Source organism: Phocoena sinus, chromosome 16, assembly GCF_008692025.1.
Source record: "Phocoena sinus isolate mPhoSin1 chromosome 16, mPhoSin1.pri, whole genome shotgun sequence".
Lineage (NCBI taxonomy): Eukaryota > Metazoa > Chordata > Mammalia > Artiodactyla > Phocoenidae > Phocoena > Phocoena sinus.
This window is the reverse complement of record NC_045778.1, coordinates 84,146,226-84,173,887: the sequence shown is the minus strand read 5'-3', so window position 1 is coordinate 84,173,887 and position 27,662 is coordinate 84,146,226. Positions and strand designations below refer to the sequence as shown.

Sequence of the window (27,662 nt, the reverse complement as noted above, 5' to 3'; positions counted from 1 at the left end):
AAAGAAGACACACGGATATGGAAAATCAACACATAAAACGATGCCCAACGTCACTAGTCATTAAACGCAAATTAAAACGAAAATAACCTACCCCGTGCCCTTATTAGAATGGACCTCCTCCCCCCAAAAAGACTGACCATATCAAGTGTTGCAAAAGACGTGGAGCAAGTCTTCCCACATACTTCGCTGGTGGGAATGCAACACGTACAGCCACCTTGGACAATAGTTTCTTATAAAATTGAGCACACATTTATCAACCCTAGGTATTTACCTGAGAAACGAACACCTGTATTTACACAAAAACTTGTGCATGAATGTTTGTAACAGTTTGATTCACAGTTGCCCTAAACAGGAAACAAGCAGAGACATGTGGACAAATGTGGCACATCCGTGTAACAGAGATGACTCAGCATAAAAAGGAGTGAACTACAGAAACGTAGGGGAATCCGCCATGCGTGCTGCTGAGGGAACAAAGCCAGCCCCAAAGATCCACGCTGGATGCACGTATCACAGTTTCCACTTATAAGACCTGTAAATGGCAAAACTGGAAGAAGGGATCATAGCCCATTGTTGCCAAGGGTGGAGTTGGGGATGGATGGGGTGACTGTGGCAGGAAGCAGAGGGAGCTGGGGCGATGGTGCTGTCCTGTGTCGTGACTCTGTGCCCACCTGTGTCAAGACCCAGAGACTATACAGTACAAACAGGACTGTGCTGTGTAAATTCTTAAGAAATCACTCTGTGAAGGAAACTCCAATGGAACCCAAGATATAACAAACAAACCAAAACGGTCACAAATGGACAATGTACTAGAGGAAAAGAACCAGACTATGTCATTCTGGAAAACAATATTTTGTCTGGAGACTATAAGGCTAAAGATAAAGGGGACTCTGCACTCAAATGTCTCCTCACTGGTAAACTTGCTCCTCACAGCGGATGTGGGTTAGCAATTCTGAAATGTCCTTGTGTGGATACTAGGGTGGGGCAAATAAGTAACACGGTTTATATGGAGAGAGCCACATCTCCAAAGAAACTAGTCACAGATGAGGAAAGCGGGGGGCGGGCAGGAATGAGTCTTGAATGGTTGGCCTTGAATTCCAAGTGTCAGTATGAACTGCTGGTTTTATAACAGACCCACAGATGATAGATGGATAGACAGATAGATGATGGATGACAGATAGATGATAAATGATAGATGAGATATACATAGATGATACATAAATAGATGACAGACGATAGATAATAGCTAGATGATAGATAATAGCTATATAAATACATAGATAGATGGTAGATAGATGACAGATGGTAGATAATAGATAGAAGCAGAAATAAACAAAGAAGCGGGGGTATGCACGTATTAGCACACAGATGTCTGTTTCCAAGCTCTGCCCCTGAGAGGGCCTAGAAATACTATCACCCCAGGAGTAGCGAGCACACCCAGCCCAGAGATGTTGGTTCCTAAACACCATCCTCCAGCAGAAGGAACCAGAGCTCCTTGGAGAAGTGGCTGCTTTCAGGCTTGGGGCAGGGAAAACACAGACGAGCTTGAGCATCCGGAGGAGACGGAAAGTGAGAAAGGGCTCAAGACACAGAAGGGAACTCAAAGGACAGAGGCATGGACCTGTTGGAAAGCTCAGTGGCTTAAGTGGGAACAATCTGAGCAAGAAAATACTTAAAGGTGGTGTTGGATTATCACCCACAGAATAAATTAATACCCACGAGCCGATACTGCTATGAATAACTGGATAAAGAAAAAATGAGAGAAGGGGGACGGGTCTTCTCCAGAGAAAAATTCTAATAAAATAGAAGGAACGTAGGGATAGAAAACCACGAGAACAGGCAGTAATCACTGTGGCAGGAAAGACCCACTCATGTCTGCTGAAGTTACTGGGCACAAGTTTAAAGAGGATCAGGGTACTTGCTTAGCCTCAAAGTGTCTCTCCCCATCTATTTATAGTTAAAAATGATAACTTTTCAGTGGATAACCTGGCAGAACCTTGATCAAGGTTCACATCAGAGGGATACAGTGTATGGACGTCGTGCCGCCCTGATCAAACACACTCAGAGGGGGTCACCTGGGCTCAGTCTCGCCGAGAATGCATAACCTCAGTCCAGTCATTCAAACGCATCAGACAAATCAAACTGGAGGACAATCCACGAAATAATCCACCAGCTCCTATAGGGTGCCAAGGTCAAGGATGACGCGGAAGCTAAGAAAACTGTCACCCACTGGGAGGGGCCAGGAGAACGACTCAACAGAGTATGGGGTCCTGGACAGAAACACTTGTCTGAACTGAGTGGGTGGCCAGCGAAACTTGGAAAGTGCGTTGTGATTCCATGAGATGTGAACACCTGGGGAAGCTGGGTGAAGGGTGTACAGGAACTTTATACGCTAATGTTTTTGCAACTTTCCTTTAAATCTGTAACTATTTTACAGTAAGAGGTTTTTAAAAAGCTGATGGGGTCTCCCTGGGGGTCCAGTGGTTAAGACTTTGCCTTCCAGTGCAGGGGGTGCGGGTTCGACCCCTGTTCGGGGTGCTAAGATCCCACATGCCTCTCGGCCAAAAACCCAAAACATAAAACAGAAGCAATATTGTGACAAATTCAATAAAGACTTTAAAAATGGTCCACATCAAAAATAATCTTAGAAAAAAAAAAAGCTGATGGGAGAAAGGAGGTGCTTGCTTAGGAAGCTGTTAGCTTCTCTTGTTGCACAAACTGCACCCAACGTACGCCTGATCCTGGCTCCCAGGCTGCTGTGCAGTGTCCCGAGCCGAGACGTGCAGCACAGGTCCGTCCCCGAACCGTGACACCCACTGCCCCCCACCCAGGCTACCCCAACATGAGCACCCGGGAGTTGGTCTGAGCCACCTCTGGGTCTCCAGACCCGCAAAATGGCTCTGTCCAAGGGGGCCCCCATCAACGTCCAGGTCCTGGAGGTCTCCGGGCCCCCAGGGAGGCCGTGCCTGCCCGGCGCCCCCGCCTCTGGACCTGTTCTCACGCTCTCAGCCATCCTTATCTGGCTCTGGCTCCTCCACAGGTGAGACCTGCTCACAGCTCTGGGGCACGGTCCCCGGTGCTGGGCACATGGCAAGGCAGACCCCAGAGCCAGGCTGGCTCAGCAGGGGGAAGGCTGCGGGGATGACGCCGATGGGGCAGAGGTGACCCCGCGTCCCGTGCGGGCCTTCGGGGACTGTGGGCAGTGCGTTTTGATTCAGGCATTGCCGTGCCCATGCGCGTCGTTCATTGTCCTTCACCGGCTACAAGTGACCTTTGAGGTCAGGCCGTGACAGTGGATCGTCCTTACCAAGCAATCGGACACGCAGTACTGGTGCGTTTGGTACCTTCCTCCACACGATACGGCGCAGCCCAAGGACCGCAGCGCAAGTTCTAAGAGGAGACCCCGAACTAACTCTGGGGACCAGGCGTGTTCGGATTTGAGGGCCCACGTGTGGAACTGGGCCGGGGACCAGGCGGGGACCGGGCTCCACTCCAGAACCAGCCTCCAGAGTGATCTTTCTAGCCCGAGGCTATGCCCTGCACCCCTGGGGACGCGGGAGCAGATACTGCCGTGCCTGGGCCCTGCACCAGGCTAACCGCATGCACTTTCCAGAGATGAGCCCCTTCAGAGGAACACGTGCCCAGACGTGCCACGTGAAAGAGCAAAGTGTCCCGAGGCCCCTTTGAGTGAGCCGGTGGTGGTCTCACTCTGGCCTCTGCATCTGCTCTGCCTCACTCCCTTCTCTGCCCAGTGGTGCATCTCCTGGGGCCCCTGCAGCCCCACTCTTAGAGGTTCAGGTGGCTCTGTGATGGGGGGGACACGGCACCCCACATCACGCCCTGCAGACTCGGATCCAGAACTGCATCCCCACCAGAGCCTCACCACGTCCCACAGAAACACACTTGCCGAGGAGATTCTGCCTGGAGAGGAAGGCTCACTAGTGGAGCATGTAGCCCGTCCAGATCCTCCGTCCCTGCCGTGGGGGTGACCCACTCGGCCGCCCCAGGGATGCCTCTGAGCCCTGCGGCAGGGAGAGGAGGTGACGATCTGGGGACACAGGGAGGCCCACTGAGCTGGGAGTCAGGGTCAGTGGGAGGGATGGCTCCACGAGACAAGGGGGGATGCTCTCATTTTGGAGCTTGTGGGAGCAGCAAGACGGGGTGGGCGGGGCAGGCCAGCAGAGCTGGGGGTGCAGGGCCAGGGCCCGAGTCCGCAGGAGTGGTCAGGTGCCCTTGAGGCGTTCTTCTCTGCCAGGAGCTGAGAGGCTACCCTTGTAGCTCAGGGATGTGCCCTGGGACCCACCACTGGGCACCTCTGGAGGCCTTGGCTAGCCTTGGCGGGGGGTGTCCTGGGTCTGGGTGGAGAAGACCTGTAATGGGTTCAGCATCTCAGATCAGGGAGAAGCCCACGCCAGATGCCCCCAGGGAGCAGACTCCGATCCAGAGGCCATGGTAGGAGGTGAGCCGCCCTCACCCTGCCCCCGCCCACCCGTATAGACACCAGGGCTCCTGCTGCAGGGCCCGCGTCCCAGCAAATTGAACCTACATCTCAAACGGGGCCAACCTCGCCGCAGAGGAGGTGGGATCCCACAGACCAGAAGGAGGTGTGCTGGAGCCCACAGGGCCCACAAAGGGTGGGAAGGAAGACGCCACGCCCCAGGGATGACGGCTGAGCCTCACCTGCTGGGCACCTGGGCGCCGGGCCCCCTTCTCACGTCCGCAGAGCCCCGGGGCACGGTCATCCTCGCTGGACGCTGCCCATCGAGCGTGCAGGCTGGAGCTCTGCACGGGGCAGCTTTGGCCGCCTGCAGCCTGAGGGGCTCCATGGTGCTGCACAGCCCGAGGTGTCCTCGGGCCCCTGAGTCTCCGACAAGCTCACGCCCCTTCCCAGTCGGTCCATTGCTCTGGTCCCAGCTCCCACTACCAGGCTCCTCAGTCATCCCTCGGCGCAGCTCAGGGCGGGAAGCTGATGGCACCATGGCAGCCACAGTTCCGTTCCCGCGAGTGACAGCGTCATCAACAAGGCAGGGTGGCAGGATGTGTCGCTCAGTAAGTGCTCAGGACCCCAGCCAGTGAGTCACGGCGTCTTCACAGCCCGTCCATCCTGGAAGACACGGGGCAACGGTCCTTGAGATGCTCCATGAACCGTCCCCATTTCCCTGAACGAAGGTCACCACCGTGGTGGCAGCTGCATTGCGTCATTTTGCGGGGTGCCTGCATTGTTTCTGGGAATCTTCCTTTGAGACGCCTTTTGGTCGTCGAGGGAACACGGGAGGTGGGAGTTTGGGGCTCCTGCACGGAAGCAGCTCTTCACACCTGTGCAGCAGGGGACTCGTGTGTCCCCGTAACTAGGATTGGGAGGCCGCGTCCCGAGGAAGGACCCCAGGGTCCACAGCCAAGACAAGGTCTCTTCAGAGGAGCCCCAGTCAGAGAACTAGTTCTAATTCTGGCTCATCAAAACGGACAGTCCCCCGCAGAGGTGCTCAAAGACCCCCTTTCTCCCTCTTCCTCGACGGGAGGGGGTATGCAGAGCCCAGATCCTCTTGAGTCTTCAGGAATGAGATGCGGCGTCTCCCTCTGCCACCAGGGCACCTGCTGCTCTCTGGTCCAACTGCAGGAAAGGGGTCTGGCTCCTCGGAGGGCTGGAAGAAAAGAGATGCAGGACACAGGTCAGGGAGGCTGCAGGGCGAGAGGGAAGGGCTGGAGGGATGGGGCTATGAGGAAGGGTGGCCCTGCTCCCGAGGGGAGGTCCTCTGATGGGGGGGGCCACAGACGGAGACGGGATGGTGAGGCCACGCCCTACTTGTCCTCTCATCTTGTCTGGGAAGGAAGCGGTGGTCAAGCTTTCACATGCGGCCCCGGCCTGAAAGCCGCGGGCACGATGCCACAGTTCAGCACGACTGTGACGTCGTGAGTGAGCCCAGATTGTCGGGGAAAGTGGGCATCTCTGGCTGAATCTCCAGTGTCACCCAAGCTTGTACTTGATACACGGAAAAGACAAAAAGACAAAACCACCGGCACTGCTCCCTGCCGAGTTGCCCGGAGCAGAGAACAGGGAGTGGTTTTGTGTGCGCATCTCTCCCCAGGGGAGGTTCCGTGGGAGGGGGTCCTTTGCGTTCCTTCCTTCTCGATGAAGGCAAGCGCCCCTTCCCCTCTGACGATGGCAGGCCCCTCCCCTCTAGGACTTGGGGGACCCCTGGCTGTCCACTTCCAGAAGCACCTCCTGCTTACGGAACAGCGGGGGCCGTGCTGGTCCTTACGATGCAGACGAAATACTCACCACGCCAGGGTGCCCAGGAGAGCTATGACCACAGAATGAAAGCTAAGGAGAAAAATAAGAACAAAAATAGGAACTAAAAAGGAAAGGGGAGGGTGGAGACATGGAAGGAAAGAAAGAGAAAAAAGAGTTTGTAGGGCTTTTGGCAAGAAATAACGTGATCACAGACACAGCGACGTGGAGATAGATGCCAGCTGGGGCTCAGGAGCACATCCCGGTGTCCTGTGGTTTAAGGGTTGCGCTGCCAGGGGCCTGAAGCGACGGTGCTGTCCCCTCCCCAGGGACCTTGCACCGTCCACAGGCCAGGCTGCGGGTGACAGTCAGGAGGGAGGCTCTGCTGGTCACTTCGCCTCTGGGGGAGCGGCGGGGACCGGCCATCTGGACCTGTCACCAGGGCTGACGGCGAGGGCGCTAAGTGGCTATAATGGTGACAGGAGGCTTACGGAAAGAGAATCCAAGTGCCAACAGGCAAACGCCACCCTCCGTGACGATATCTCGGTCTCGGTCCCATTATAAGTGATAAAGTACAGCCAACAGGCAAACGCCACCCTCCGTGACGATATCTCGGTCTCGGTCCCATTATAAGTGATAAAGTACAGCCAACTTGCTGAATAGATTTCACACTGGGAGCCTCATTTTGGGTCGGAGGAGGTGTCCAGCCAATTTAGACACAAGAGAAAATCTGATGGTGGTACAACTGCTTGGAAAAGCAGAGCTGCTTCAGCTAGATTAAAAGAATAAACACCGAATTTTTAAAATTCTAGTATTTAATACAAATGCTCTCACTTTAAGATGCAAAAGGAAAGAGAGGTTCATTTTGGGGGAGAGACTGCATCGCTTCGAGGTTGCGCGTCCCGCCGGCCTCCCCAGGAGAGCCAGGTGTGTGTCGCCCACGGTCTGGCGCCCATGGGCAGGCACATAATTGCTCCCCTGCTGCCTCTCTGCTTTGCAGGTCGTGCCCCTCACGGTTCTAGGGGCCTGTCACCAGCTCTGGATTTGCAAGTTACCACCAAGACCGCTCGGCAGATGGCAGTAAAGTGCCCAGGGAAGGGGCCGGGTTCATCTGGAGGAGGGGTGGGCGGGGCAGGGGGAGGTCCAGCTGCAGGGGCTGCCGTGAGGAGGGGTCCCTGTGCCCCGCAGGGCTGGGCTGAGGACGTGTGGCCTATTGCGGGTGGCGGGTCCTGTCCAGACCCCAGCCTCCCGTTCTCTCTGGCAGGGACAAGCCAGGGAGGCTCAGAGGGGAGCCGGCCTTTGGTGAGATCCACCCCACAGGCAAGACCGGTCACAAGATGCGAACAAGCAGTCTGCCTGCTAGAAGCCATCGAAACGTCCTAAATCACAGACCAAAAGAGCTCAGCTGTCCTAGAACTAAGTACACGCTGCAGGCTTCTCTCTGAGGGTGCTCTGTGCACCCTGATTTGGAAGTTGCAGAGCCAGCCGTCGGGAGAAGAGCTGGACAGTCCTCCCCGACCCCAAGCCACACGGTCCCCGACCAACCGCACCCCAGCACCTGCCGTTTCCAAACTTGGGAGCCACAGTCAAGGAATCACACTAAAGGGACCGCTGGTCGCTGGTCTGCAGGCACCCCGACGGCCAGGGAAACTGAGGCCGTGAGAGGCACGGCCCTCGGGGTGGCACGGCTGGGTTGTCACGGACGGGGTTATTCCCAGACCCTGGGCTCCGGCTGCTTGTCCCGAGCAGACACGTCCCTGAAGCCTCTTTCTGTCCAAAAATACCCCAACCTCAGACCTAGCGCTACATGGCATCCTGAGATACCTGTTCTGTCTTTGTGTGTGAGCTCCGACAACAGAGCAAGCCCCCAGATTCGTATTTGCCTTACCTTTTCCTCCAGTTCCTTTATTTGTCTCTTCTGAGCTTCTATTCTTTCTTCTAGTTCTTTAATTCTCTGCAATGTTAAAAGCAGGAAAATCCTCAATAATCAGAATATTTGGGAAACCAAGTGGGCAAAAGCCTTCCAGGATTTTCACGCATGTTCTTGGTGGGCCAGTCGCCACAGAGCAGCTGCCATGCTGGCCACGGCGAGGGGGCCAGGGGCCTCGGGCTGCCCCCCCCCCCCCCACCGCCGACTTTTAGGAGCCTCGGCTTTGGGAGGAGAGCCAGTGTGCCTGCCTCAGGTTCTGTTACGGACACAGCCTCCCTCGGTCTGCTCTTTGCAACAGCAAGAGCGAAGAGGACAGCTTTCCCCTCGGCCACGCTCCCTGTGACGGGAATGACACCCTCCCACCTCCTACATCTCCAGGTCATAAACCATGATGCTAGAAGCCCAAGGAAATGGTAAGGGCCCAATTCACAGTCCTTCCAAAACGCCGTTACGGCAGTGAGAGGAGCAGCCAGAAGGGTCACAAAGTCAGTCACGGGGAGGACTCTCCTGGCAAGGCTGACCTCAAGTTTGGAAACTCTAGTCTTCACTTTGGTGAACAATGCCGGGCAGATGGACACGTGTGTGCCCACGCCGGACCTGGATGCCTGGCCTGGAGCCTGGACGCAGCTGAGCTCTGATCAGAGCCCGTCTGATGGGAGTGAGGGGCTGCAGGCGGCAGTCCTCACACTGACCACCCCAGATCTGGCAGCGAGAGTCCTGGGAGCTGACCAATGCTCTGGTCAGACATTAGCCCTCTGACATTCACAGTAAACCCGGATTCACTAGTGTGTCTGAACACGGAACACAGCCACAAAGGCCACGCCAGCACACACAGTGGGGCTGAGGCGTGTCTTACACACCAAGCCTGTCTAGTCCGCCAGGATCCCTCACCCCCAGTTAGAAATGAACTGGCCAGATCGGCCTGAGGGCCCCAAGTGCCTGTAGGCCAAGAGAAGGTCCCCAAGTCCCTAGCCCATGAGCCGCTGCTCCCCAGATGACACCTTCACTGGGATCTTGCCACTGAGGGAGGAACCACGGAAGAGACCCAGAGTGGGGGGGACCCAGGAGGGGGGCTGTGCCACCCAGAGGCCTGGGTGGGATGGCCCAGGAGGCTGGTCTGGAGGGACAGGCAGTCCGGCAGGAGGGTCCCCCATGGGCACGGCCACTGGAGAGCATGGCCATCGGGGGGGGCACGGCCAGTGGAAGGCCCTGGCCTTGGGGGCATGATCATTGGAGGGCAGGGATATGGGGGCGTGGCCACGGGGAGGGCATGACCTTTGGGCGTGGCCACAGGAGGGTATGACCTTTGGGGCGTGGCCACTGGGGGCATGGCCTTGGGGGGTGCGGCCACGGGAGGGTACTGTCACCGGAGGTGCGGCCATCAGAGGGCCAGGCACGGGAAGCCCTGCTCCGCCCGGAGGTCGTGCGCCCGTGGCGCCCCCGCTGCACACCTGCTGCGCCAGCTGCAGCAGCTCCATGCGCTCCCGCAGGATCTGGGCGTCCCGCTCGCGCAGCTCGCTCATGACCTGGCGCTTCCACTGCTCCACCGCCACCCTGAGCTTCTCGCGCTCCTCCTCCGGCAGCATTTCTGCCACTTTGGCCCCAGCTTCCTGCTGCAGGACGTCGTACAGCATGGCTTCCAGCTCCAGGATGTGCTGGGGGTGGGAGGGGACACGTCAGTCCTTGCCTCCTCCCCTGGGGACGGCCTGGGGCACCCCGCCCTGGGGTCACGCCGCCACCAGGCCAGCCCACAGAGGGGACTGCTTCCACCTGGACCAGTTAAATGATGTTCTGGAGGCTGGAAGCAGTCCGGGAGTGATTATTTCAAGAACATTCCCTTCCACGCGATGTTTAACGTGCAGTGAAACATTGGGGACATCGAGGTCAGCAGAGTTCGAGGCCAGAGTCGGATGAGGGCCAGAGGGGCAGTGGGCCAGGCGGGTGTCCCTTGAGGAAAGAACAACAAAGGCTTCTTCCTTTGCTCACAAGCTTCGCCAAACCCTGGGCTCCTGAGTCGCTAAGAAGGAAGGAGGGCAGTGCTCACAGGGTTTGTCTGCAGTAGTGCCGAGGGGGCCAGGCCGTCAGCTCTGCGGTCCCCAGTGCTGCCTGTGGGGTGACTCGTGTCCGCAAAGAAACATCAAGCCCTAACCCCCAGCACCTGTGAATGCAGATCATGTGGAAATAGGCAGATGCCACCCAGTGCAGGTGAGGTCAGACTGGATTGGGGGCCTCAGTCCACTGACTCGTGGCCTTGGAAGAAGAGGGCAACTTGGAGACAGTCACGGAAGATGCGGGGAAGCCATGTGACCACAGGGCAGAGATTGGGGTGACTCAGCCACAAGCCCGGGAACACCTGGGCCCCCAGGAGCTGGAAGAGGCAGGAGGGCCTCCCCTGGAGCTTCAGACAGATGTGGCCCCGCCAGCACCTTGGTGTCAGGCTTCTGGCCTCCAGACTGTGAGACATACACCTGCCCCACCTCTCCTCCCCTTCTCTCTCCCTGTCTGTCTGTCTGTCTGTCTGCCTCCCTCCCTGCTGCCTGCACATGAGGCCCCACGTGTCCGGTCTCTGCCCGCCTCCCAGCCCCTCCCCTCCTCTGTCCCAAATGATAGCCCTAAGGATGCCCACGCCCGTGGGTGCCCGTGGGTGCCTGTACCGGCTTAGGGCTTCACCTCCATGAAGCCCTTCAGTCCCGCCCCTTCCAGGAAGCAGGTGCTCTTGTTAGGCCCGGCTCACGGGTGAGGGCACTGAGGCAGGCTGATGACTGCCGGGCTGGACGACCTGCACAGGGCCCTGCTGGTGGGGAGCGGGGTTCAGACTCCAGGGGGGCTCCAGCCCAGGGCCCTCACGTTGCCCCGCCAGGGCTCCAACGTGGAGAGCCGGCCATTCCGCTGGTCCCCAGACACGCATGCAGTGTCATCCCTTTGCTGCCACCCAGCCGCCAAAACACAGACCTTGTTATAAATTCCTAGTGACTTAGCACTTGGATCTGGAGCACTTTTAAAGCTTGTTCCTCAGGAAATTTCACAGATACAATCTTTGAAAAAGCTATATTCTTCCCATCTTCCCATCAAAAATGTAACCTCTTCAGAAATGAATGTTTCTCCTTCTTCAGGCAAAATGGCTATGGAAAGTCCTTTTGGCTGAGTAGACATTTTAGGAAATGGCGGGGGGGGGGACCCTTTGTTCCTCGCTTATGTGTTATTGTCCCTGACGGCTACAAAATAAACCGTCCCCAGCTGTCACTGCCAGCTCACACAGCACATCGGCTGCCACTTCCTAGAGCAAAAGACCTTAGTGTGTTTAACATACGCTCCAGCTTTAAAATAAAGGCAGCTGAGGGCTTCCCTGGTGGCGCAGTGGTTGAGAGTCCACCTGCCTATGCAGGGGACGTGGGTTCGTGCCCCGGTCCGGGAGGATCCCACGTGCCGCGGAGCGGCTGGGCCCGTGAGCCATGGCCGCTGAGCCTGCGCGTCCGGAGCCTGTGCTCCGCAGCGGGAGAGGCCACGACAGCGAGAGGCCCGCGTACCACACACACACAAAAATAAACGCAGCTGAGTGTGGGGCTTAGAATTAGCATCACGATGGCTTCACCCCAAGACTGGCAGGAGATGGAGATGTTCTGACCTTCCCTGCATGCATGACCTTGAGCGACGGGCCACCGGATGCCGGCTCTGTGTGCACAGCCTCGCCCCAGCGCGTCCTCATCTGTGAATGGCCAGGCCTCTGCTCCCAGCTGCCCTAGACGGCCCTCAGCCACGCGGGGACCACCCTTCCCCTTCAAAACCCAGCCGTGGCTCCTGTGCTCACAGAGCAAGGAGGGTGTGAAACCCAGCAGGTTCCCACAGGCCTGTGTCCACCCCCGCCAGGTCATCCCAAGGCGGAGGTGCCTCCCTCCTGCACAGGGCTTTGTGAATGGCAGATAAAATGGCTAATTATCCAGCAGGAAGTACAGGCCTAACTATGGAGTCAAGAAAACCAGGGAGGGAGAGCAAAACGTGCAGCCTTCCTGCCGGAATTGGAGGAAGGGGGCCCCCAAACAGTATCACGCGGGGAGTAGCCCTGACAGTCATCAGACCGGGAGTGGACCCAGCATCACCGGGGGCCCTGACAGCATCCCTCGGCCCTGTGTGCGGGAGCACCCTCCACGGTCCCGGGGCGACGTTCCCTGCGGCACGCGGGTGCGTGTGTGTTCCTGCGTCCGTGTGTCACAAAGCCGTCTCCCTGATGTCATCTCCGGGACCCATCTTTTCGGCACTGATGTCGGGGTTAACCGCACACGGGGACGTCCCTTCAGGCTTCTCAGGGGGGAAATGGTTTCCCATGGGGCAGGCACGTACAAAGGGCACGTGTGCACTGGTTGGTGCAGATGGACAGAAGCGGTGGTTGCGGGCGGGATGATGGACTGACTGACATTCAGCTGTGTTCACCTCATCTGTAAATGCATTGTTTCAATGAATTCTATTTCTCAGCTCATTTCAAATACCCACTTGACTTCTGCTCGTGTGCCTGCACTCCCGGGGCCAAGGGGTGCTGACGGAGCAGCAAGGCGTCCTCGGAGCTCGCCGGGCAAGGGGTGTCCGGCGGGAGAAATGCGAAGAGTGACCCCACGCTGGTCACACTGGGCGCAGGATCTTCCCAGGCAGGTCCGAGGCCACGTGGCCCCCGAGACACCATGCTGGCCGTGGGAACAACCTTCCCCGTTTCTACCCCAAATCCGCTGCCCCTGGGGGTTCCGGCAGCTGTACTTCTCTTACCTTGTGAGCTTGGTCCAAGCACTGCTTTCTGTAGTCCAGCTCCTCGTCCAGGTAGCCCTTCTGTTTACTGAACAGCTCCTGAAACGCAAGAGGACCCGTGTCTGGGCCTGGCGCAGCCGACCTGGAGTGCGGGGCCGCGGGCCCACGTGGCCAGGTGCACACGAACCTTCTCGCTCTCCAGGTCCACCATCTTCCGCTGCAGGGCCGACTCCGTCTCTTCGATCTGCTGCAGCCACTGGACACAAACGGAAGGTGCTCAGGTACCCCACCCCAGGAGGTCGAAGCCCACCTCCCCGAGCCCCGGGGAGACAGCCTGGGGGCCTGGCCCTCCCTGCCCTTCCCAGTCTTCCTCCAGGAGGGGCGGGCTCAGCCTTCGTGGGAGTCAGGGCTGGGCTGGCGTCATGGGCTCCGTGTGCCCGGCGTGCGGGCCAGGCCCGGGTGCCCCCGCGCAGCCCCGCCTCGTGCCCGGGGAGTCTGCCCCCCAGCGCCGGGAGAGGAGGGACGTTAGGCGGCCCGTTCTCCCGGGGTGCTGGCCCCTGAGCTCCCATTTGCTGGACACCCCTGCCCGCCCTGCTGGGGGCCGCTGGGAGGGGGTGCTGCCAGCAGGCCCGTGGGTTCTGGCTGCGGGGGTGGGACCGGGCGCAGGCTGGCGGCCCGTGGGAGCAGAGAGGCTGGAGGGTGGGGAGCCCGGGAGGGCTGGGCGACCCCGGAGGAGGGTCCCGGCAGGTGAGACAGATGCTGCCGATTTACAGACCCACCATACCTCCCGGCCTCTGGGGGGAGGCGGAGGCAGAGTGGCCTTGGGGAGAGGTCTGGCTGAATCTGTCACTTGCAGACACGCGTAGCGGTGCTGGCTGACCTGTGCGTGTGCCAGACCTCCCGAGGCAAACGGGATCTGTGGACCCCAACCCCACCTCCCGGTAGCCCTCCTCCCAGGGTGAGCGTCTTCTGTGTGCCGAGCCAGAAAGGGAGGCTTCGGGAAGCCCGGCCCCGTCCCGACAGCGTCCACAGGCACTGTTACCTTTTCGGCCAAGGTCAGGACTGTCCTGGCTTGTATGACGACCACCTGCTCCTCATTGGTCAGATTCTGCACCCAAAAGCAGAATTCACGCATGGTCAGGGGAAGTGCCTTCTGGGTGGCCGGGCTGAGTGACGGACGGGCGCAAGGGAGCTGGGATCACAGCTAAATGTCGCTTTCACTAAAAGGCCCTCCCGGGAGTCTTTGATCCTCTTTCCTCTTGGTCCTGCCAGCTCTGGGGTGACTCTCCGTCTTGCCCCCTCTGGTCCTCTCACTGCTGGTGACCACGTCTAAGGTAGCCAGTGAGGCAGAATGGGACAGTGGGTGACGGGACGAGCAGCCAGGCTTCCCGGTTCTCTGTTGGGTTTTTATTTAAAGCCGGCTCTCCGCACAGGCGGCCTGAATTATTACAGCACCACTTGCGAATGTGAAGCAAAGAGCAAACACTCATGGCTATGAAGTGGCTCCCATCCCTGCCGTCTTGCCTTTTTTCTGCATGTTTTACTCATGCCTCTCCCCAAAGGGCCCGCCTGGGTGGTCCTTCTGGGCAGGGTGACTCTGGCTTTGGGGCCAGGGGGCATCCTCAGAGGATGTGCCACCTGCAACAGCACCAGGGGGGAGGCAGCTGGGCTGTGTCCCCACTGCTGGGCCCACCTGTAGGACAGCCAACAGGGGTCAGGGGAGCAGAGACAGGCAGGGAGGAGCCCACTAGGGTCGCTGAGCTGAGGCCGGCCCCCCCCCACCCCAGAACCTCCCTGATTCAGGGCCACCCGCTCCGAAAGACCTCCCGCCTGCTCCCTCCGCAGCGTGAGCTCCCCAGGGGCAGGGGTCTCTCACCACCCCCTACCCCGGCAGCAGTAGGCACAGGTGGGGGTCGGCGGCCAGCTGCTGGGACGGAGGCAGGCTCCGTCCTCAGGCATGCTGCAGCCCGACTCGGTGTGGTGCCGGGGCCAGGCGCCCCTCATCCCTCTGGCTTCCGGGGACACTGCCAGGCTGTCCCCACCCTCCTCTCGAGGAAGGGCTGGGCCTAATGGCCGGGATGGGGAGTGTGGGGGGCTGCGGGGGGCTTCCGGGTGACTGACGGAAGCTGCCTCGACGTGGTCAGGCCAGGCTGAAGGGCCCGCGATGTTCCACTTGGTGGGCAGCCTGGCTGGGCTCCAGCTACTCCCTCCTGGAGGTGACCATGGCCTTGGCAATGTGCTGTCTCCTCCACCCTCGCGGCCTTCCCTGGGTGCCCTGTCCCCGCTGCGGCCCAGGTGCAGCAGCAGTGAGCAGATGGCCCACCAGGGAGGACAGGGGTCCATTCTGCCCCCTGCCGGCCCCTCTGCTCCACTCCAAGGACCCTGACTCCTGGGGAAACCGAGGCCTGGGGCTCAGGTGCCCCGTGGCCAGCTGGGAGGCTGCAGCCTTCTGGGAAGCAGCCTGGAGACAGTGGCCACAGCTTCAGCGTGCCCTGGCTAAGAAGGGGAGGGGGCCAGGCTATCCCTGTCATCTGCCTGAAGTGTGTCTATGTGCGCACGACAGACCTAAGGGTCGCCCCCATGGTCCTTCAGAAACTGTCAAGGGTCTCTAGAGGTCACCCGCACGTAAGACCGGCAGTGTGTCCTCTGCCCCCGCCTCTGAGGCCATGTGATGGCTCCAGGGCCGTCATGTGCACTGGTGCTCTTGGGCTGGGAGGGGTCCCGAACAGAACTAGGCAGACCTGGGCTCGTCCTAGCTGGCCAGTACCGCAGCTCCGTGACCTGGGTGGGTGCCCTCTGGGGCTTCAGTCTCTCCAGCTGGGAACTGAAAGGTTCCCAGAGCCCATGATGGGGGCTGATACTCAGGCTGAACCCTGGAGCACATCGTGACAACGCCATCCCTGCTGTGGACCAGCACCTCTGCTACCTGCGGCCGAGGCGGAGCCAGGGGTCTGACTAGTGGCAGGGTCGGGGGGTGGGCAATGCAGCCAGGAGAGCCTCCCTGCTGGGAGCTGCTTCCCCCCGCTCCCCACCCTCACTGCTTCCCAAGTCAAGGGCAGGTGGGGAGAGGAGGGATTCCTGTCAATACAGGGCCCTGAACACCTTGAAGCTGCTGGGAAGAACTGGCCCCAAGGATGTGCATGAGCGCCTGGGTTTTGGTAGCGTTGTGAGAAGTGTGTGTGTGTGTGTGTGTGTGTGTGTGTGTGTGTGTTTGCATGTGTTTTTCTCCTCCACCTACTGCACGGAGTGCACCAATTTGACTTAGCGCCTTGATCTTTCTTGAGAGCAGTTACCAGGACGTGAAGCCCAAGGTGCTTTAGGACCAGCTGTAGACTGTACACTTGTCAGGATACCTTGTGGCGGAAACATTCTGGGGTGTGGATTGGGGCCCTCTTCCAGCACAGTTGATCCCCCCCGCACTGGGCAGGGGCTCAACAAGTACAGGATGATGGATGGAGGGTGAATGGAGAATGGATGGACAGAGGATGGAGGATGGAGGGTGGCGTGAAGGGATGCAGTCACTCTGCCCATTCAGCAGTTAGTACTCTTTTGAGGAGTTTGCTGTAGAAATTGGAACTCTGCCCTAAGTGAGATTCGGGGATTATTTATATAGGCTCTGCCCCTCCTCCCAAACTAAGTAAACGGGAAGCCCTGAGTTTGAGGTGTCTAAGGCACGCTAAGGACCCACAGCCCCCACCCCCACCAAGAATATGGAAGAGCTTACAGACTGAGAGGGATTCCAGAAACTGGGAACACGGGGCCAGAAGCACCTCTGCTGCGAGAGGCAGGTGTGAGAGCAGAGGCCCCGAACTCCCGTGTGGGAACAGTGTCAGAAAGAACGACCTTTCTCCTAAACGCCTGGGAGGGTGTGGGCTGCGGTGGGGCCACAGCGGGACTCACAGGGGCCCCTGGACCGTGCAGGGCGCTGGGCACGGGGAGGCATGCACAAGTCAGGAGAGCGACCTACACTTACGGCGTTGTCCCCCAGGAGGTCCAGCTTCTTCATCAGCTCCGAGACCAGGATGTCCTAGAGGAGGGGGACAGGCTGCTGGGAGGGAGCGCCGGCCAGGCGGCCGCGGGGCTGAGGGGTGTGAGGGCAGGGGCGGGCGTTACCATCACGCCTTCGGCCTCGCAGTACGCCTGCAGGGGGCTCTTCCCGTCCACGAAGTGGGTATGGTGGAAGTTGATGGCCGGCGACTTCCTCTCCCTCTCCTAGACAGAGAGCGGAAGTCTGGGCACGGGCATCCCCTCCCTCCTGGAGGGCAGTGCTGGGCCGCCCGGGGACACGGTGAAGACACCAAGTCCACCCAACACGGTCAGCGTGGTCTCTGTGAAGACGAAGCCCCGGCTGCCACAGCAGAGGCCAATCCCTCCTCCTGCCCAGGCCCTGTGTGGACACTGAGGGGGGCAGGGGCCTCCCAGCCACCCACGGGGAGGCCCTTGGGAGCGGCCCCCGCCTGCTGAGAGGCCGACGAGCTGATCTGAGTCCCAGGGGACCGGGAGCAGTGTCCCGCACGGGCCTGACCTCAGTGACCCCGAGGACAGGGGACAGTGGCTGGAGGGGCCGCCACCGTCCTCACCCAGGACCACACGCACGAACCCTGGGGCCACGGGGCGACACGCACGGAGTGGCCACACAGCCCTCCTGCCCCCGGGAGGCGGACGGGAGGACCCTGAGGGGCAGCTCCCTCTGGACTCGTGGGGGCCCCCTCCCCACACTGCAGGCGTGCGTGGACGCCGGGAAACCAGACAGGCGGAAATGCCGGTGCACAGACGCCCCAAGCGAAGCTGGGCGGTGGCATCGTAGGAGAGGGTGGCCATGCCCGCCAGCCGGGGCCACGAGGGACCAGGAGCGAGGGAGGCTCCAGAGCTGCGTGCGGACACTTTTGTTTCGTTTTGCATCTGTTTCCTCTGAGTGACAGGGCTGGACTCGCAGCCCTCGATGGTACCAGCTCGGGGTGACAGCTCTCTGACCCCACCCCGACCCCGCACCTCCAGCTCCAGGATCCGGAACTCCAGCAGCTCGTTTTGGTCCTTCGCATCCTGGACCTCATGCTTTAACCGAGCCTCTTCTGTCTCCATTTGTTTAATCTGTAAAACAAAAGACGTGTGAGGCCCTGGAGTCTCACGTGAGGCCAGCTCTCAGCTTCCCGGACGGCCGCCTGGCCCAGGTCCTCGGCCCAGAGCCCTCACTCCGGCCTCAGTCCGCGGGGGGCCGCCCTGGTGAGACCAGGTGAGTCCCCTCCTGGGCTAAACCGGCAGCGGGTGGGCGGGGGACACAGGGCGGGGGGCCATCTGAGCAGAGATGAGGAAGAGAAGGGCCACCGCGGGCAGAGGCGTAAGCTGTCGCCACGCTGCCCGCCCCTCACCGTGGCCAGGACAGCGGCCCTTGGAGCCCAGGCTGGCCCAGAGCCTCAGGAACACTGCTGTCCGAAGGCGGGGCTGTGTGCCGTGGCTGCCTGGCCCCCCTCCAGAACTGACGTGTGTGAGGCCCACGCCTCCCAAGGGGTAAGCACAGTGCAGCCCGTGGCACATGTCCTCAGTGGTCTCGCGTCCACCATGGGCACCGTCAACTCGGTCCGTCCGCCCGCGTTGAACTTGGGGGCCGAGGGGCCTGCTCTGCGGCTCGGAATGGGTCCAGGTGGATCCAGGAGCATCAGTGCCCTCGGAGTTAGCTGGTGCCCTCGGGGGCTGGGGCTTCCCACTGCACTGTGTGTCACTCTGCACGGCTGGGACAGCCGGGATGCACCCACGGGCCATGGGCACCGTGCCAGACGAACGCACAGGTTTTAAGTGCACACGTGAGTGTTCCAGTGTGCGTGTGGTGTTACGTGTGCAGGTGACAAGCGCACGAGTGTGTGTGTGTGCTCGTGAACATTTGAGTGTGCCTGGTTCAAGCGTACAGGTAGGTGATGTGCACACGAGTGTTTAAAGGTGCACACAGGCTACTACGTGGGCACGTGCGCGGGCACATTTAAGTATGCGGTCGTTCCGTGTACACACAAGCATCTAGGTGCACAGGTGTTTATGTGAGCCTGAGAGCATCACGGAAACAACTGTGCTGACTTAAGACGTGTGCAGAGGGTCCACGACAAGCAGGTGGGTGTAGCTCAGCACTTAAGGTATGAATGGCACCCAAAGCACTGCGCCGTGTGGGCCTGATGGCTTCGGGTGGGGCAGGACCGGCCTCTGCCCGTGGGCCTGGTTCGGTGCCCTCAGGCTCGCGAGCTGTGGCCCGCCTGGCTCTTTTCTAGAAGGGCTGTGCCTGCCGTAGAAGGTGCTGCCCCCGCCCGCCCTCTGCCTGTGGACAAGGACAGCTGCTGGTGGGGACGGGTCACCAAGAGCACCCTCACCAGGACAGGGTGACGAGGGGGCTGCCAGAGCGAGCAGTGAGGCCCCACTGGCCCTCCTGCCTCTGGACGTGCAGCCACCGCCCCCTCCCACCTCGTTCCACGTGACTGGCTCCAGCCGTCCTGGGCCCATTCCTCTGGGGACGGCCATGAACTGCCCACAAAGGTTTTCTAACCGTCACCAACCACAGAACCCATCAGGCAAGAAAACAAGAATCGAGAAGCCGCTATCGACACGGGGCTGGCGGGACCCTAGGTGCCTCCTTCCAGGCCGCCTGTCCCAGGAGGGGTGGGTCGGGGGGGCAGCCCCATGGGAGTGAGAAGCACAGAAGGCCCGGCTGGGGCTCCGCTGGGGAACCTCTGCCGTCTCCCCACCGCCCAGCACCGCGGGGACCCCACAAACCCCTGAGCGCAAGGGAATTCCTGCTCTTTTCGGGAAGCAGTCAGACTCTCAGACGCGGCCTGGCAGGGGCGTACCTTTTCTACGAGCTCTTGGTTTCTCCGATACAGCGCTTGCTTCTCTTCAATCCACTTCATGTCCTTGGAATCAAAGTGGAGAAATAAATACACCGCAGGGTGGAACCACGATTGAAATCACAATTCAGCAGACAGGGGATGTGACGAAAAGACTCAACACCCAGCTGCCGAAGTAACCGGGGAGTGGTAGCTTCTGCCCCACAGCTGATGAAAACCCAGGGTTTCACCCGTTTCCTTGGAGGGTCCCGGATAGAAGTGGATGGCACCCAGGCTCGCGCAAGCCCAGGCCAGGCGCCCATGTGGACGTCGCACGTCTGGGGGACCCAGACACACAGCCAGCGGGAGCCAGGGGGCTCGGGCCGGTGGGGAGAGGGCAGGTGCCAGGGTGGGGGTCCCTCCCACTTCACACCTGGGGACTCGGGGCCCGAGGCAGGCTCTGAGCTCTGGTGGGGCCCGTGTGGATGCCTTCTGGGCTGCCCTGGGTCAGGCCTTGGGGGAGGCCTGGTGTCCTCGACCCCCGGTTCCAGCTCCAGGCCCTGGAGGAACCTCCACCACCGGCATTTGGTCACAAAGTGAGGTGTCCAGACACTGAACTCGGGCCCAAATTTCTTCTCAGCAGAGTCCTCTGTGAAGTTCTTTGCAAGTTTGAAGGACTCGTTTCCACAACGAAAGCACCGGCTTCCTCCCCTCCTCTTCTCGCTTCCCAGCCCCTCGGCTACTGTGCTTCTTGGGCGCAAGACGCTCGGCGGCAACATCAGACGGGGTCCAGGAATGACGCCTCCGGGTCTGGGTCGTGGCGCTGTGCGCACAGCTCCGGAGTGCAGCTCGCTCAGGCCGAGCGCAGCCCGGGGGCTCAGGGCCCGAGGAGTGGGGATGTGGGCCGGTCCTGTGTGCTTCAGCACTGGACTCGGGGCCTCACGCGCTCAGGCGAGGATGGCAATTTGGCCAGGCAGTGGCTCACGTCCTTGCCCTGTCCGTCTGTCCGGCCGTCTCCCCAGCAGTTAACACATCAGGCCCTCCGTGGGTCTGCACGGCGCTTGGCCTCTCCCACCCAGACCCTCCCAGCCCCACTGGACGTCCTCCAGCCCGTCCTGGAGGTCCACCTGGGGCTGCAGCATCCAGCAGGGCAGAGGGAGGCTCAGGCCCCGTGGGACGGAGGCCCTCCCCTGGGATTTGAAGAGCCCAGCGCTGAGGGGAGTGACCGACAAAGCCCTGGGACCTGAAATGCAGGCCTTGAGCTAAGAGACGGACAGGATCTCTGATGAAGCCCAGAGAGGCGTGTACGGACAGCCAGGATGATCCCTGCCTTGTTTGAGGCTTGCTGTGGAATTCCTTTATGTATGCATTCTTTCCGCTTTTAAATCTTTTACTGAGGTGTGATGCATAGGCAGTAAGGGGAGCTGTGGCGCCAGTCTTCAGCGCGCAGATGAATAGTTCTCGCCGACAGACACACCCACAGACCGCCACCCTCATCGCCGGGGCACTGCAGCCCGGGGGCCAGGCCACCACCCCAGCCTCCCGGGGACCCAGGCCCCTGTGCTCACCTGCCCCTGCTCTGCCAGGGCCTTCTCCAGGTCTTCGATCCGCGTCTGCGCCCTCTGCACGTCCGCCTGTAGCTGCTCACGGGTCTGTAGGATGGGAGGAGACATACATCAAATTTTCTCTAAAAGCCAGACGCGCCCACTTGGACGGGACTTTAAGGGGACTGTCTGCCTTTTGGTTCAACCAGTGGAGAGCAGCCCCTTGGCAAGGACCGCTCTGCAGTAAAGGGGAAACGTGGAGGCTTAGCTGAAGCACGAGACCTCGCTGAGATTACGGGGGATGATCTATAGATTCATTTGAAGGGATTATTAGGGAGAATCCTCGTTTACAGGATGAAGGAGGATTGAGCTGCTGGGTGCGGGCTGGGAGGGTCTGCTTTAGTCGTTGGACAATAATGACCAGGACACACGCAGAGGGGCTGCTGAGCGATGTACCAGGCACAGCCCCCGGGCACCTTCCCTCCCCTCCCCGCGCTCTGCCCGCCCTGGGCTCGCCTCCTTTTCCGCACTTCGCTTTCACTTTCTTCCCCAGAGCCCGACCTCCTTTAGAAGACCAGCCCCCGGCGCCCTGCTGCGTGAAAGCCCACCACCCAGCACCAGCTGGCTTCTAGGGGGTCTGAGCCCCCTTCCCTCGAGTTAATCTGCTCTCACAGGGTCCAGGCCGCAGGGCACTTTATCGTGATGGGTGCCCCGGCTGCCCTGGGAGCAGCTTCCAGGGCAAACGGATGAGAGCGTTTGGGCCATCGGGACACAGGGTGTGAGGGTGCCTCCACTCCACTCGGACCCCGCCCTGGCCCGGGCCCACCCGCCGCCGAGCGACCGCCAGAGCTGCTTCCCAAACAACCGCGTGTGGGTCGCCTGGGCGAGCGTCACCAGGCCCGACCGTGACGGCGGGAGAGAAGGGCCGGGCCTGGAAGGTGCGAGGGTCCCTGCCAAGGCGGGGGTCAAGCGGGGCAGCCCAGCGGGAGCTGGAACGTGGTGGCGTGGACGTCAGTTAGACCTTAACTTCTCGCTCTGCGTCCAGCGTCCCTCCGACCTGCTCCTGCAGCAACGCATAGGCCCGCTGCAGGGCCTGGTACTCCATGGTCAGCTGCCGGAACCTCAGCTCCGTCTCCTCCTTGGCCAGGCCCTGGAGGGGCGCACGGAGACACAGCGTTAGCCGGGCCTCTACCGGGCACCCGAGAGGCAGGCCCTGAGCCCTGGGATGAAAGGCCGAGCCGGCCGATCCGAGGCCAGGGCTCGGCTGGGGCCCACCTGCCAGCCAGGCTGTCCTGAGCCGGGGACCCTGCATTCCTGACCAGGCTGCCCTGAGGCTCCGCTCTGCCAGAGCGTGTGCGGAAGGGACCTGGGCCTTGTGAAAGGCTTAAAGCTGAGGTCTCTCCTTCCAGGCTCCCTTCCTGCACAGTCACCCCTGCTGCCTCCCCCTGGCTGGGATGTCACTTGCTGCCCCAGGGAGAAGGCGGGGGGCTGCTGGCCTTCAGAGGAGAGCAAGCCATGTCCAGGAGTGACCGGACGGGAACCCTAACGGGCCCAAGCTCCCCCAGGCCCGTCCTCACTGGCGGCAGCTGTGCTACCCTGTCCTGGATCTCTAAGCGGGCTCATGGTCGTGGGGCCATCCGCCAGGATCTGCCAGGGGAGGTGTTTCCCGCTGCACAAAATCGTGGGTTACTGAGGGTTACAGCCAGCGAGGGCCGCCTCCGGGGAGCAGTCGCCTGACCCCGACCCTGCCTGCCTCTGTGCCGCCCGCTGGGCCTGTCCAGAAGCTGCCGCGGGAGGGTACCTCCTCCAGGTCGTCGTCTGGGGTGCACGGGGTCTGGTCTGTCCTGTCCGTTTGATAAGAGATGGAAGAACCGTCAGATTCCAGGGAAGCCTCTTCATCGTATCCAAAGAAGGTCTCCACGACAACCGGCTTCTGACCAAAAGGGACGGTGTTTTAATCCAAACCCAGACCAGCTGCCTGGGCGCCCCCAAGCGCACTCCGGCCTCCATCCTGGACCGCCCACGCCCCGCACTGCTCGGGCCGCTCGGGCCGCCCAACCTCGGGCCAAGGGGGCCACCATCCGGGCTGGCGGACAGCAGAGTGGGACATGGCCCTCCTAGCGGCCTTTCTAGGGGGCAGACAAGCCCATATTTGTGCCTAAGGAATCTCTAACAGCCTGTATGGGGATCACCGTTGGTTGTTCCAAAACCAAACCAAAAAAAAACCCCACACATTTTGTAAAAAGCAGGACACAAGTTAGGTCCTTTGGGAATGTCTCCCAAATCTCCTTTAATAAAAATCTCAGAAAAAAAAAAAAATCTCAGGTTTATCAAAAAGGATTGTGCAGGAAAGAAACTATCCCAAGTCTTCAAATTCCCTAGGGGCGCAGGGGCGCTGGTCTGCCTGGGAGAGACCCAGACGCTGCCGCCCGCGGCCCTGGCCCAGGCGGGGAGCGTGTCGCAGCTACCTTCTCCTCCTCATTACTGTGGTGAATTCGCATCTTCTCTTGGAAATTTAAAGGAAACAAGGTTCGGTGTTTAAATTTAAAACATAAAGAGAGGGCTTCCCTGGTGGCGCAGTGGTTAAGAATCCGCCTGCCAATGCAGGGGACACGGGTTCAAGCCCTGGTCCGGGAAGATCCCACATGCCACGGAGCAGCTAAGTCCGTGCGCCACAACTACTGAGCCTGCACTCTAGACCCCGTGAGCCATAACTTCCAAGCCTGCGTGCCACAACTACTGAAACCCGCAAGCCTAGAGCCCGTGCTCCTCAACAAGAGAAACCACCGTAACGAGAAGCCCACGCACCGCAACGAAGAGTAGCCCCCACTCGCTGCAACTAGAGAAAGCCCACGCGCAGCAACGAAGACCCAACACAGCCGAAAATAAATGAATAAATAAATAAATTAAAAAATATATATGTATATAAGGGGAATACTTACTTTGGGTCCTGTTTTGGTTATTTCATAAGAACAATTTTTAGAAATAAGAAAACCATTTTCTTTTCATATCTAAAGGAAGAGGTTCATTCCTATTAAGTGGCTTTTTAAAATACACGTTTCATGTACTCGTTTACCTTGGGGAGTTTTGCCATCTTCTTTCTTTGTTTCCGATATCTTAAAAGCTTATCACGCTCCTGCAAAAAACCAGTTGAGGAGATTTTTTTGAGTAGTTGAACAGCTCTGTCAGTTTTAAATACACAGGTTAATATTTCCGAGTCGTCATCTGAATGGACCGAGGGTGACCTTGAGGCTGGTCTATCGCCTGCATCATCACAAAGACACTGCAGTGAGGTCTGCTCAGGGCAGTCTGCTCTGAGGGTTTGGATGGACCATCTTTGCAGCTCGGGCTGGAATAGGAACGGCAGGTTTGGGTGTCTCTGAGCTCACGTCTGGAGCTTCCTCCGCTGTCTGGGATTGGGGCCCTGCGGGGCAGGGGTTAGAGTGACACACACATAAATGGAAATTCGAGAAAGACGGAGGGCCCAGCCCCTCTCCGCTCTCCCAGGGCAGATGTCCACAGGGTGGCATTCACACGGTGGAGGCAGACCTCGCTAACACGTGAGACCAGTGGCCCTGTTCTCTCCAGGGAGCTAGGCTGCATTTATGGGGCCATGAGGAAGCCAGCCAGGCCCAGACTGGGGTCCATGCGGGGGTGGAGAAACCCATGGCGGGGTGAGTGTCCCAGGGCTGGAGGGGGAGCCAGCTCTGGATGAGGCATTGCCAAAAGCCAACTGGGGCGTTGGCCGTTTCCCTGCGTGACCCTGCTGGGTGGGCGTTCTCAGTCCCACGGCAAAGCCTCTGGGCAAGCGGTGCTGTGATCATAAAACCCACCCGGGGAGGGGGTGGATGCTCCTATCCGGGTGGGGAGGAGCCACTGGCACAGGAGGGCTCTGGGGACAAAGGCCCAGGAAGTGGGACGAGATGCAGGAGAGGATGCTGAGTGGCACTTACCAACATGCTCTTCACGTAGCCGGCCGTCTCCAGCGTCTGGAAGAGAGAAAGCACGTGGAGACGTGGGAGCCCCCGAGCCCCGCAGGCCCCCAGAAGCCCACTGCTCTCGCCCACCCCCTGCCCTGAGAGGGAGGGTCTTACCCGGCCCTGGCCCTTCCTCCCTCCCTAAGCTGGTGCCCCCAGGGGCGCCCGGGACCCTGCAGGGGCTCAGGGTGAGTGTGCGTCTGCGACTGCTCAGGATGCGGTCTCTGTCCTCCTCCCCTCGTGCATTCTTATTGTGGGGGTGACGGCCACTGGTCACCGAAGGGGCAAGAGCTCTGACCTCAGGCCCTGTCAGGGAAGGCTGGGTGGTGAGACCCCATCTTGCCCACGGGGTGGGAAGATGCCCCGACCCATCTCAGTTACTTCGGAGGTGATTTCAGTCACGGAAGCAAGACAGACCAGCGCTCCCTGGCCCTGCGCCATGCCTGCGACAGGACACAGAGCACCGCTGTCCCCTCTGCTTCCCTCCCCCTGCCCCCGCCCAGGGCACAGAACGACCAAAGCAGCTTGTTCTGATCTGACCGTGGAGTCAGTCAGTCAGGGTCCCAAAAAGACGCAGAAGATGCCCTGATGAGGGTTAACTGCAGGAGGGTCCGTGGAAGGACTGGAAGAGCTGTGCCGGGGCTGGCCACAGGGGGAGGGCTACGTAGATGGAGGGTGGGGCCCCCTGGAGAGATATCCCCACACCCCAAGCCCCAGGCCTGGGACTGCGGCCTTATTTGGAAACAGGGTCTTTGCGGAGTGATTATGTCACGGACCTTGAGAGAAGACCATCCTGGATTAGGGTGGGTGGGTGTCCAGAGAAGAGGGTAAAGGCCCCAGGAAGACAGCTGAGGTCAGAGGGGTGTGGCCGGCGGCCAAAGACCCGTCCTCCCCGACACCGTCTGCAGGAGCGCGGCCCCGCCAGCGCCCTGACTTTGGATCCCACCCCCAGTGCTGTGAGAGGCCCGGGGCCAACACAGGCCCTGCTGCTGCTCTTGAGGTCGCAGTCCCGAGGGGGGAGGGAAGCAGAGGGCTTCAGTGGAGGGGGCGGGGGAGCGCCTAGAGCCGACCCTGCGGGAGGGTGTCCCGCATCTCCAGCAGGCCCCTCCCAGCCCCAGGCGCAGGGTGCCCTGTGGGCAGCAGAGCGGGGAGGGGAGGGGACAGGAGCGCGGCTGGCGGGCGGGCGGGGCGGTGCCCAGCGGTCACCTTGGAGAGCTCGTCTATGAGGTGTTGCTGCTCCAGGATCTGCAGCTTCAGGAAGTCAACCTCTCTTTCGTCCTGGCTCTGGTCCAGGTCGTTTAAGGAACTGGGTCTCCTTAGGATGCCAGCTCGCTGTCTCTGAAAAACCAACCAGACCACACGACGCGACATGTGGGCTGAGGGGGCCCGACTGGTGAAGGGCGGCTGCTGCGTCCCAGCAGCCCTGTCACCAGCCACCCGTGGGCTGTGGGTGGACGGCCTCCTTGCCGGCGAGCTCCTGGTCCCACAAATGCCCGTGAGACCAAAGGCTTGATCTTGTTACCAAACCTCGTGTAGGAGAGGCTGGTTACACGGGAGCGAGGCCCCTTACCATCTCTATGTTCTCCTGGGTGATAAATTTTAACTTGTTCTCCATCCGACGTAAAGCGTGGGACAGATCTTCGTTTTTCCGAGTCAGGCGTCTGTTTCTGTCCAGCAACGGCTTGTACTGACTTTCAGCTTCCCTTAGACGCTTCAACTGAAAGACAAAATAAATCATACAGAGTGATTTTTACAAGCGTGCAGAGAACCAGCAGTCTCCAAACAGAGGCGGTAAAGTGAGCAGAGTAAGCCTCAGCTTCCACAAAGGGCGGCAGCCTCGGGCCCGCGCTCTATTCAGCCCGTAAGAGCTGCGGGAAGCAGCCCGGCTCGTGACCCTTCGGGGCCCCTTGGGGAGCTCCCACCCCGGCAGCACGGGTCACTGGGGAATTTCCATGGCCATAAGGACTAATGGTGAGGGCGCCGCTGAAGGGCGAGGTCCTCACATGTTCCCGATCACACGCGGAACTGAGGATACTGTGACGCAGGGCAGGGGTCAGCCAGCCAGCTCCTGAGGCCTGCATCTGGCCTCCCACCTGATTTTGTTAATAAAGTTTTATTGGAAACAGCCAAGGAGCCTGGACGCAAGGCCCACCCGTCACCCTCATTCCTCCTTTCCGCAGGGAATTTTGGAAGAGGATGCCTCAGCTCCCCCTGCACAGCAGCCACAAGCCCACAGAATCCAGAGGCCCCACTGCCACGCACCAGCTCGTTCCTCTCCTCCGACAGCAGGGCATTGCGGTCCTCGAGTTTCCGGATGATCGCGCTCAGCTCCGCAATCTTAAGTTGGAAACGCCGAGCATCCTTTTCATCCAACTGCTGTTCCTAAAACAAAAATCAACTGCAAATAACTGTTCCTAGACACAGACGCAAAAACCATTGCAAATCTCA

At 60.0% G+C, this 27,662-nt stretch overlaps 1 protein-coding gene across 1 annotated transcript in view; it reads right to left on the bottom strand.

The window, feature by feature from the left end:
• The window catches only part of JAKMIP3 (Janus kinase and microtubule interacting protein 3), a 106,517-nt gene that overhangs the window by 9,763 nt on the left and 69,092 nt on the right, over positions 1 to 27,662 (bottom strand). Inside the window, exons 6-23 of the mRNA XM_032608378.1 lie at positions 27,477 to 27,596; positions 26,785 to 26,931; positions 26,421 to 26,552; positions 25,191 to 25,226; positions 24,314 to 24,373; positions 23,039 to 23,167; positions 22,259 to 22,387; positions 21,262 to 21,345; positions 19,718 to 19,780; positions 17,883 to 17,981; positions 17,004 to 17,102; positions 16,864 to 16,917; positions 13,933 to 13,998; positions 13,078 to 13,146; positions 12,912 to 12,989; positions 9,608 to 9,811; positions 8,115 to 8,180; positions 4,678 to 5,639 (exon numbers count right to left, since the gene is read on the bottom strand). Of these exons, the coding sequence (XP_032464269.1) occupies positions 5,481 to 5,639; positions 8,115 to 8,180; positions 9,608 to 9,811; positions 12,912 to 12,989; positions 13,078 to 13,146; positions 13,933 to 13,998; positions 16,864 to 16,917; positions 17,004 to 17,102; positions 17,883 to 17,981; positions 19,718 to 19,780; positions 21,262 to 21,345; positions 22,259 to 22,387; positions 23,039 to 23,167; positions 24,314 to 24,373; positions 25,191 to 25,226; positions 26,421 to 26,552; positions 26,785 to 26,931; positions 27,477 to 27,596 (1,794 nt within the window). The 3' untranslated portion in view covers positions 4,678 to 5,480. The remainder of the gene's footprint in view (positions 1 to 4,677; positions 5,640 to 8,114; positions 8,181 to 9,607; positions 9,812 to 12,911; positions 12,990 to 13,077; positions 13,147 to 13,932; positions 13,999 to 16,863; positions 16,918 to 17,003; positions 17,103 to 17,882; positions 17,982 to 19,717; positions 19,781 to 21,261; positions 21,346 to 22,258; positions 22,388 to 23,038; positions 23,168 to 24,313; positions 24,374 to 25,190; positions 25,227 to 26,420; positions 26,553 to 26,784; positions 26,932 to 27,476; positions 27,597 to 27,662) is intronic.